This window comes from Scyliorhinus torazame, chromosome 6, assembly GCF_047496885.1.
Source record: "Scyliorhinus torazame isolate Kashiwa2021f chromosome 6, sScyTor2.1, whole genome shotgun sequence".
Lineage (NCBI taxonomy): Eukaryota > Metazoa > Chordata > Chondrichthyes > Carcharhiniformes > Scyliorhinidae > Scyliorhinus > Scyliorhinus torazame.
The window spans coordinates 130,325,375-130,336,580 of record NC_092712.1 but is presented as its reverse complement, the minus strand read 5'-3'; the positions used below and the strand labels follow the sequence as shown (position 1 = coordinate 130,336,580).

At 44.7% G+C, this 11,206-nt stretch overlaps 1 protein-coding gene across 1 annotated transcript in view; it reads right to left on the bottom strand.

The window, feature by feature from the left end:
- Positions 1-481: 481 nt before the first annotated feature.
- Positions 482-11,206, bottom strand: part of LOC140425024 (retinol dehydrogenase 12-like) — a 47,466-nt gene continuing 36,741 nt past the window's right edge. Inside the window, exons 5-7 of the mRNA XM_072508803.1 lie at positions 9,184-9,393; positions 4,468-4,660; positions 482-1,212 (exon numbers count right to left, since the gene is read on the bottom strand). Of these exons, the coding sequence (XP_072364904.1) occupies positions 1,098-1,212; positions 4,468-4,660; positions 9,184-9,393 (518 nt within the window). The 3' untranslated portion in view covers positions 482-1,097. The remainder of the gene's footprint in view (positions 1,213-4,467; positions 4,661-9,183; positions 9,394-11,206) is intronic.

Genomic DNA, 11,206 nt, shown 5'->3' with positions numbered 1-11,206 from the left:
GAGTGTATCTACACCATTGGACTGCAGCAGTTCAAGAAGGCAGCTTACCACCACCTTCAGAAATCCTGGCCTAGCTAATAATGCCCACATCCTGTAAATGAAGAGAAACTCTCCATCGAAGAAAAACCACACCAAAATATTTCAAAAGGTATCACCACACAAGAATATACAACAGGGTCCCACAAATAGAGTGCAATCAAAATGTACAATTGTTTCATAATAAAGGTGAAGAAAAGAAACATATTGTTCGATGGTTATAGCTTCTCAGAAAATGCGGAACCCTATTTTTTCAATTTTCACAAGCTGCACTTTACAACCAATGTCACATTAAGTCCAGTAACTGAGAGAAGGCAGAATGGTTCAAACAGAAAAATCATCACAGGACAGAAAAAACAGAATGAACAGAAAAATCATCACAGGACAGAAAAAACAGAATGAACTCCATAAAATTGCACTGACAGTTCCAAAAACAAACATCCAACATCTTTCAGAAGGCTTTAATTCGTTTGCTTGAAACTACATAAGTCACAGCACTTGCAATAAATTCAGTTCTGATGAAGCTCTGCATTGTAAAATAAACCATGATGTAAAAATATCAATTGAAGTTGTACATTATCCCAAAAAATGCAAACATTTCTTGCAAGATAATTGGCCAAAATTCTAACACTTTTATAATATTCAAGAAAAATTGTGAAGACACAAACGTGCATTAACAATAAGTCCTGTATTAAATCAGAGTACAAACTGATTATGTTTCTACAAGATTAAACGTTATACAATTAAATTGTAAATCATACTAAAATAGTACAAAGCACAATTTTAGTACACCTGGACAAAAACCTGAACTATTCAGAGCAAATAAGTAGAAAATGCAAATTACTTACACACAAATAGGATATGTATATATAATACACAAATATGTATTATATATAAATAAACGTACATCTTGAGAATGTTAAATCATTTGCATTTCAATAGCAATAATGTTACTGTAATTGTATTTTTCAGATTCAACCTCAATCTTGTTGATGAAGAACAGAACCAAGAAACTGAAGCTAAAAACATCATTTTATATGACACGCTGTTGAGGTCAAGGATCAGAGTTGTTCCCACTGCCAATCGATTTCCAACATTTGGCAGCTTACATCCCACAATCGTTTTGATTTTTCATCATCATGGGAAGCCGGTGAACTAGCCGCAAGTTCAGAATCTCTGGTTGGCAAAAATTGGAAAGGAAGATGTTGAAATTTCCTGTTTATTCGTAACCATTTGCAACAGTTTTATTACAATTCCTCTTCCCCTTTTCGCACCCCAATGGGACATTTGCTCTCAACACTCGGTCAATTGTTGTCTTAAATTGGCAACAAGGGAGCATAAAGTCTGGCTTGGGAGAGAAAGCTCTTGCTTTTATCTTATATCTTAAAAGGAGTTTACATTATTCAACTTGGCCACTCGTCGGGTGGAATTCACCAGCACCCCCACAGCCTTTTGGCCCATGATGGAGGTGGTTCACTCATTGACCACCGGTGGGATAGTTTAGTCCTGCCAAAGTTAATGCCGATCTAAATTCCTTGCCCATGCCGCTGTTGAGGAATCCGCATTCGGGGTTGACTTTGGAAGGACTGGTGATCTCGTTGCCTTATGTCTGGAACTTCACATTCATTTGCTTGCTGCTCCATGGCACAGTGCAGGGAGGTACCAATGTGTAGTGCAAATAACTATCCTTAACCTTACATGTTTGTCCTTCAGAACACTTTTTCCCATTTGCAGTTGGTTGTATTCATCTAACTTGAAATACTGTAGCACTGAACTTGATAACTATAATGATTTGCCTAATTCTCCTAATTCTAAGAGTATTTGTTGCTTTCACTTTTCTGAAGTGTGGAAGGATCACATAAAATCAACTGATGAAGTTGAACACTCGATTTGTTGTGGGTGGAAATTGTAATTCAGTTGCAAGACAGCCATAGGGTCTGTAGAGTGCCGTGGTGGGTGGGTTAAAAGGCCTACCTCTGGCGGTTTGTCTCAGTTGATTTGGTAACTAGCTTTCGGAGCGCTGCTCCTTCCTCAGGTTCACCTGAGGAAGGAGCAGCGCTCCGAAAGCTAGTGACATCGAAACAAACCTGTTGGACTTTAACCTGGTGTTGTAAGACTTCGTACTGTGCTCACCCCAGTCCAACGCCGGCATCTCCACATCATTGATTTGGTAAATAATAGGCCCTTTAGGTTTCACCCCTCACACACCCTCAGCCCCTCACCCCCCCATCCACTCCCCATGCCAACCCATGACCCTACCTACCCCAAGAGCTCCTCTTATAGCCGATCTGCCAACTCATGCCAACCAGTGCCCTCTACTCACCACCATGACCCCTTATAGCCCCCTATCCACCACCTTCTGCCTTTCCACCCCGCACACCAAATCCACCATGGACAGATCTCAGAAGACATGCATGTTTATACAAAATAAGTCTAAGTCTAAATAAGTCTGTAGGCTTCACAATATAAAAGAAAATTAATTCATGAAAGTCCATTCAATATATTTAGGCTATTGGTGAAAATCCCAGAAATGGTCAAATATGTGAAATGTCAAAGTCCCGCCCCGACCCAGCATTTCCCGTCTTTGTGGGGAAGGGGTACTGGAATCAGGCTGGGGTACGTGCCTGCACTGCCAGCTGCCTCCACTGAATTATGATTTTTGAACTCTAGCTCCATGAATCCTGGAGGGTGTACAGTAAACCAGACAACCGGATGTTAAAACATGGTGGATTTTTTAGATAATTAGGTTACCCCTTTGCAGGGGGCTCTGGGACACCTTTAGGGGAAGTAAGGCACCCTTTGCGATTGCTAAGGCATCTGAATTTTATTTTATCATTAAACATGATTATACACTTTCTACACACAAACTAATTGGAACCATCAAATTATCCAGGAAGTGTCAAAGGATACTGGGCGAGTTGACATTAAGGGGTTAAGGGCAGACAGAAATGGGTGGGGCAGTATGATGTGGCACAATTTGGCAAAAAGGGTAAGAGTTGGCATAGGTTGGCATGGATGGGTCATCAGGTGTATTCAGGGGTAGTGAAACTTGAGGATTGAAGCTGTTTTTTGTTTTATTATTTTATTAAACACTATTCAAACACAGTGGCGGAGCACAGAGGTAGGCCCATGCCTGCCTCCACATTTGACATCCCTCACATGGACTCCTGGTGTAACCCAACCATAACTCTGATCGATGGACGGCCATTTAAAAGCTCAGGTTTGCTGAGTCAGGAAATCGTACAACTACGCGGATCCGACCAGGGAAAAATATGGGCCTTATATCCCTTCAGGTACTTGATCCCTCATGAAAGGATTTATATTCATAATGTTTAGAGACAACAAATCCTTTAATAGCCTCTTCGAACTATCAATCAAACTGTGAACTTACTGCTGTGATAATGATAGGTTGTGGGTATTAGTCAAGCGGTAAAAATACTATTATGATAACACTTGGGTCCAATATCTACCAAAACGGCCAGTCGATTTTTTTCAACTCAGGCTGAATACTGGTAGTTTTTTTTCAAATTTTAAAACACATGCTACTTAAGTAATGTCACAGCTCGACCATTCTACAGATCTTATCTGCCCCTCACGAGCATTTCTCCCAATTCAAAAAATGTATGTGTCCCACACTGTGGATTAATGCCCTCGCTCCAGTGAAAATGGGGTGTGTTTGAACTCAGCACCCGACAGTCTCCTCAGCCTGCTGAGTTTGGGTTTCCATCATGTGCGAGTCATGGCTCCCTTACCCCTATTGGCAGAAAGCTAGCATCTATCAGCAATGGGCAGGATTTTCAGATCCAGGTCCCATACACCATTCATACAGCACCCCATCTAGGCCCAAGTCCTATTCACGCATCATTCCAATCCTTCCTGATCGGGAGAGTCATCCCAATGCATTTAAAGTCAAAAAATTAAAATGCTGGAAAATGTTTCAGTGTGTATTTGGCATCAATGTGAGACCTACTCCTTATGAAGTTTACATATAATAATAATCTTTATTGTCACAAGTAGGCTTACATTAACACTGCAATGCAGTTACTGTGAAAAGCCCCTAGTCACCACATTACGGCACCTGTTCGGGTACACAGAGAACAAATTCAGAATGTCCGAATTACCTAACAGGATGTCTTTTGGGATTTGTGGGGAGGAAACCGGAGCACCTGGAGGAAACCCATGCAGACAGAGAGAGAACGTGCAGACTCCACACATGCAGTGACCCAAACGGGAGTCAAACCTGGGATCCTGGCACTGTGAAGCAACAGTGCTACCCACTGTGATACTGTCCCACCCACTGGTACTGTGCTGCCCATAAATGAGTCACAGAGGTATATGACTTAAAAGGTATTTTCTGAGCAACACAAGAGATTGGAATAGATGTTGAATACCATGCATTTAAATACAACACAAGTTTCATTCTACTTTTACCTGAAATATTGCCCAGTTTCTTCCTCCAGTCCATTAGCCACGGCACAATAAATTGAAGTTTCTGCACCAGTCGATGGAGATTTGGTAAAAGGTCTCAGCACTGCCAGCCCAAACCGAGCAGCAGGGTTCAAATGTCTGGCGAGGTTAGTCCGAACTACGCCAGGATGCAAAGAAAAGACAACCACACCTGTCCCTATTAGAGAAAGTGAAATAAGAACAGACAAAATAGCAAATCACTGTTATACACCACTGAGCACACTTATAACTTTGTTTCAAATATACACTTCTATTTTCCTTGCAGATTTCTCGGGAATTATTTTAAAATTGTAGGTAAGCATGGAGTTGCATCACGTCACAACAGAGAGAAAACAATGGCACTCAGCCTTACCAGTCTGTGTCAGCTCCACACAAGCCTCTTCATCTAAACCTCGCAGCATATCCCATTCCTTTCTGGGTTTTTTCATGTCGAGCTTCTCCTTAAAGATGTCTATTCTATTTGCCTCAACAACAGTACACCTTCTGACAGTGCATTACATATTGTTAACACTGTTTGGATAACAATCTTTCTCCCCAATCCTAATAGGATTTATCTGTAAGTACCCTATATTTATAGAAGAACCATAGAATTATTACAGTGCACAAGGAGGCCATTTGGCCCATTGAGTCTGTATTGACCCTCTGAAAGATCACCCTACCCAGGCCCATTCCACAGCCCTATCCCTATAACCGACTTAACCTTCACTAAGGGGCAATTTAGCATGGTCAATCCACTTAATCTTTGGACTTATGATCCCTAGTTTGTGAATCCCCTGAAACATCTCTACATCCATTCTCGTGAACAGCTATTATAATTTTTTTAAAAATGCAATCTATTCAGTCTTTCTCGATAATTATAACCTCTCAGCTCTGGTATCACGCTTGTAAATCTTTATTGCACCTTTGCCAATAGTTCTATATCGTTTTCATGCTCGAGAGACTCTGCACATGCCAAGTGTGGTCGAACAAAACTTCTACACAGGTTTAGCATTACATCACTACTTTTCAATTCTTTCATTCTAAAATAAACCCTAATGTTTGGTTTGCCTTTTTAAAAAAAAAAAAATATTAACATATGCCAACACTCATTATTTGTGTAACTGTGCCCCTAGGTAGTCCTGTTCCTGTTTCCGACAAATGCACTTTGTGTTGGCAAGGGACGAGGGTAGACGTGATTCATACAAGAAGGATATCTGCACCCAGTACAGCCATTTCAACTTAGGGTTGAGTTCAAACAGACTCCATTTTGGCTGTTCCTCGGGAGGCACAATTATCCTCTTCTACACTGTTGCCAACACTTGCATCCTTCAAGAGGCCTACCATCAACTCTTGACTGCCACATCATGTACTGCTGCCCACTGTTTCTTTAATAATCCTCACACATCAACTCAAATTCCAAAAGTTTTGATATTGGTTAGCAAATAGGATGATGCTAGAAAATTGGAAAACAGACTATATATAGTGGTCCTTATTTAACTTCAAACTCCAACAACTCTTTTTTTTTTTTTTATAAAAAGAGCTACTCAACCCCATTTTCGACCGAGTTGCAACTATTCAATATTTAAAAGCTGCTCTTGGCCTTCAAACTTTTGCCTACTCTTCAACTGGAAAAACACAGCAAGCCTAGCAGTATCCGTGCAGAGAAACAGAGCTAACGTTTAGAGTTTGATGACTTCGGAGGAAGAAGTCATGCGGACTCGAAACATCAACCCAGTTTCTCTCTCCACAGATGCTGCCAGACCTGCTGAGTTTATCCAACATTTTCTGTCTTAATTTCAGATTTCCAGCATCCACAGTATTTTGCTTTTATTATTATACACTCTCCACTCGTGATTCCAGCTGACATTTAGGGCGGCGATTGGTTGTGCGGCTTGCATCTTTTGGTACAGAGCTTTAGCTAGCATGTCCCTGCATTCAAACTGTCCTCTGCAACTTCTTTACTGTCTGTCTCTCTCTTTGCCCAAACTATGAGTTTTAACTCGGGCATCAGATACATCAGTTTTTAAACATGTTCTTTATGATCCCTCAGAGTGAGATTACTAATTTTAATACTAATTATTACATCACATGTATATCATGCAAAACATGCCCAACGAGGCACAGAATCTGGACAACTAAAACTTGGTGCATCGTAACCTTGCACACATAATGAAGATATTTTGCTATTATCTCAGGCCATAGTTAAATACTAGTGTCAGTGATCGAGAAGCATTATTGTAACATATTGCACCAAGGATTTCTCGTCAACTCATTAGAACTTCCTGTAAATGCATTATTTAAAAATGGAAAGATCTTTCTTGGGCCAGTACGTGGGGATAATAAACAACAGGCCAGACTCTTGGGGAACATGATTGGACAGGTGACAAACGGAATGCCATGCTCCGGGTCCTCGATCGCGGCGTGAATGTGTTCTACGCCGCACATCGGCATGGCCATGCATTTTGCACAGTAAACACCATTGACATATTATTACCGGGCCCGCCCCAGTATTCTCCGGGCCTCCAGTGATGCTCCACCTCTGCCAGGAAGAATTACAAAAGGCTTGATTTACTTGTGGTATATAAAATCGGGAAGCAGGCACCATGGCTGCTGGGGGAGAAGGAGGAGGTAGGAGGAGAAGGGGGAGGTAGGACATGTTCTCTAAGGCACAACTGTAGGCTACCGGTGTTGCCGCTGGCTGGGGGGTGCCTGCCAGATCCAGGGGGTGGGGAGGGGGGGGGGGGAAAAGAGGTAGCAATGGGATGGACCGTGGAGTCAGGGTGGCCCCTAAGACCGGGATGTCCAGGCACGGGCTTCCATTGCCACGGTCTGCAAACCAGCCACCTTGCTGCGCATTGACCGCCCACTGTGGCCCGTGGTTATGCAGAGTGACACCGGCCGTATGGCCAGAGGCGCAGGAGCTGCTCGGCGAAGACCCTTAAGAATGGGATACTTCCAGGTGCTGCATGGGGTCCAGACTGGGATCTTTCAGACCTCGGAGCACAGGTTCATCCGCCCTGAATGCCTGGTCGGCACAATATATTACCTTCGGCATGGACCGAGCCCAGCAGGTTGCAGCTGGATTCGCTGCCATTGCCGGGATGCCCCAGGTCCAGGGAGGATCGACGAGATGCATGTCCCCCGACAGGCACCGGCGCAGATGGGCGATGGTCTTCACGAATCAATAGGGGTTCCATTCCATGAACGTGCAGTTGGTGTGACCACGAGATGCACATCATACATGCTTGCGCCCTGGCAGCATACACAATGCCTTCGTCCTGGCACAGTTGCCATTTCCCGACACCTTTGAGACACCCCCCGGGTAAGGGGTTGGCTCCTGGGCGACAGCGGCTATCCGCTGAGGTCGTGGCTGGTGACATCTATTTTGAGGTCACAGATGGACACGGAGAACCACTACAACATCGGTGTGCATTGACCGGTGGGTGGGGTTAAATCGCTCTCAGGAGGAGGGGGAGCTACGGGTGTGGAGACAGGGGTTGGCACCAGGGGCATCGTGGTGGTGGTGGTCCACCATGGCTGGCCTGGAGGGGTTGCCCACCCGCACCCAGCGCTTCCTACCGCTCCGCCTGGTAGAGGTCTCGAGGGGGGTGGTGTTGAGTGTGGGGCTGGTTTCTCACCCTGGCTGCCCTCAGGAGATCACGCAGCTTCTTGAGACACTGCTGTCCGGTCCTGGGGGTGGTGCCCACGGCGCTCACTGTCTCTGCCACCTGCACCCAGGGCCGGTTGACATCCGGGGGTGGCAGGCGTCTTCCCACCCTGGGGAACAAAGTTTACGGCATCCATCAGGGTCTCAAATTCCACATCCGCCTAATGGGGTGCCGCTCTTCGGGGTGCCATTTTGTTGAGTGTGTGTGGGGAGCGGAGTGTTTACATGCAGCTGCAGTTTGTCAGGCTCTCGAGACCCGGTTCCGGCGAATCAGATGTTATCATGTATTGGAAGTGCACTGGTCCCATGTGGCGCCAGTGCTAGCCCATTAACAAGCCCTGAATTACTCCGGGAGCGGCACCGCTTTTGCGAACGTAAAACACTCACAGCTCAGTCCCGGCGTCAGCACTTGTCGCTCAAATGGAGAATTGTGTTGAACATATTTAATATTGGAGTAGATAAATTGATTGGGTTAAGTTGAGAATGGCATGAGGTAAGACCTCATAAATCATTTTGCACCAGGAGTATTATGCTTGTATTCATACGTACACAGTCGTGAATTAGTGACGGTCTCAAACCATAAATCCGTGACTTGGCATCACAATCAAATACAATTTTACAATTTTTAACTTTTGACTGGATTTTGTTCTTTGGTACTGCAGTAGTCTTTAAACATTAAAATTAAACAATATGATGGGACAGTATCTTGAAACAATAAGGAAAAAGGCTTGTATATGTTCAAAACAATAATCAGAAAAATTCAATTTAATTGTCAAAAAACGAAATGTGCTTTCTCTAAAGCAGACTATTGCAGGATTGGTATATTTTGGGAAAGATCTTTAAATATAGCGATGGGCATTTATGCTGGTCTAGCCAGCGACACCCACATCCTGTGAATGAATAAATCAAAAGTAAAGATGATCAATGCAATTTTAAAGGACATTTTTTTTCTCTTGCGACATAATGATTACAAAATCGGATTCCATTCACGTAATTCAGTAATTTCTTACAAACCACTTTCAACTTGGCTTTACCTTTGAGTTTTTGAGCCAGTTCCGTTGTAAACATAATATTTGCTAGTTTGCTCTGTGCATAAGCTTTCACCGAATTGTAGCTCTTCTCACTGTTTAAGTCGTCAAACTGAATGCTTCCCATTTTGTGTGCAGTAGAGGAGACATTGATGATACGAGAGGGAGCAGACTGTTTTATCAAATCAATCAGCAAATAGGTTAATAAAAAGTGACCTGAAAATAAAGCAAATATTTAATTTCATTATTCAGAAATAACTTGGGAAGCTGATTTGCAAACTCTTCACAACAGCTTGAATAAATTAGCATTTTTAATGTGTTGAAGTCCCAAGGCACTTCACAGGAGCATTACAAAACACGAGACCCTGCCACTATAAGGAGACCAGAAACTTGGTGAAAGAGATCTGCTCTGCTTTAAGGGGCATCTTTAAAGGGAACGTTGCTCTTATTAGCCTTAGTTTTATTAGTTCTAATTATGTCACCTTTGCTCGCAAGTCGCCAGGTATCTTTCTGATACCGCCACGTGGTTGAAGCTCTAGTTATGATTAATAAGGCAGCACACCGCTTAGTAAGATTAAAATCAACGGTCATTTGTTATGTACAGCAATAAATACTTACACAATAATTCTACTTTCTATATCACTACCTACCACTACAGGCCAATACTTAAACTTTTGGGAATGGCCCACCAGGTCAGGGAAACAAATGGTTTATCGAATTGGGTCTGGCCTGCGGGATTCAAAAGGGTGATACAGGTCGATGGCTAGGAGTCTCTATCGGGTAGCGATCGCTGGAGTCAAACTTACGGTTGCTGGTCGATGGTTCTTGCGAAGGTTGCGAGCAGGAAAAGGGAGTGAACGGTCGATCTGAACTTGGCCCCCATCTTTATAGATCCCAGGGGCCTCCCGCCTCTCGGGGCGGATCTTGACCCTGGTCCCAAGTGATTGGACTTGTTCCCAATCACTGGGTTCGATATGCTCCAATAATAGGGCGATTCCTTGATAGGGGGGTGGTCGTTCACCTTTCTTTGTCTCGGCCACTGCTGGTGCCGAGAGGTCTGGATCGGCATTCAATTGCTAATATGTTGCAATTGTTCCCGGGGATAGCCGATTAAACTGCAGATGTCTGGGTTGATGTGCTGCTAATGGTTGCAGGTATCGATCTGGGCCGACTTCCCCAGAGCCGAATACGCTATTCTGTCTGCAGCTGTCCGTTTGTGCCCTGTTGGCTGCTTTTCCCATCAGCCTTTTCGGTTAGCCATTTTACATCGGGTTTTGGCCAAATTAATCGGGAATCAGCCATTTTAGGTGGCTACAGGAGAAAGAGACCGAGATTTAGGGATGAATACCAGAGATTAGGGGTTGGATTCTCAGCTCCCCGACACCAAAATCACTTTCGGCAACATGGCGGAAAATCCATTTTAGTGCCGAAATCGGGAGGTGGTGCCGGTTTTTAAATTCTCCGCCTCCCCGAAAATCGGCGTACTCGTGGAGTACGCTGCGCCGAGTATCCACCGCCTCATCGCGGGGCAGGCCTCAGGCAATGTTCCAGTTGCCAACCGGCCGAATTCCCGACGGCTTGGAACTCGTGCGGTCTCACCGTCCGGGGTCACCACAGTCAGGGGAGGGCCGATCAGCGGGCAAGGGGGTCTTCATTCGGGGCTGGGGGCAATGTGGGTGGGCAGTACATGGTGCACGAGCAGCCGATGCGGGGCACTATTTTGCCGGTCCAGGTCTGCGGGCTGAGTCTGCCATGGAGCACAGCGCGGCCGCTGCATGCCGCCGCCATGCGCAGCCCCTGACCCGGATGTGCTGGGGGCCATATCGGCAGCTAGAGCTGCGAGCTTTACCACGGCTGCCTGCTAGCCCCCAGCAAGACGGTGAATCTGTGGCCTTTTGGCACCGGTTTTCCTGGCGTAAAAGACCAGTTTTCCCAACGGCGTGGGGACTTAGTTCCAATAACGGAGAATCCAACCCTAGGTCCTAGGAGTCTATGGCGTCAGCTGCCAATGGTGGGCTAGTTAAAATTA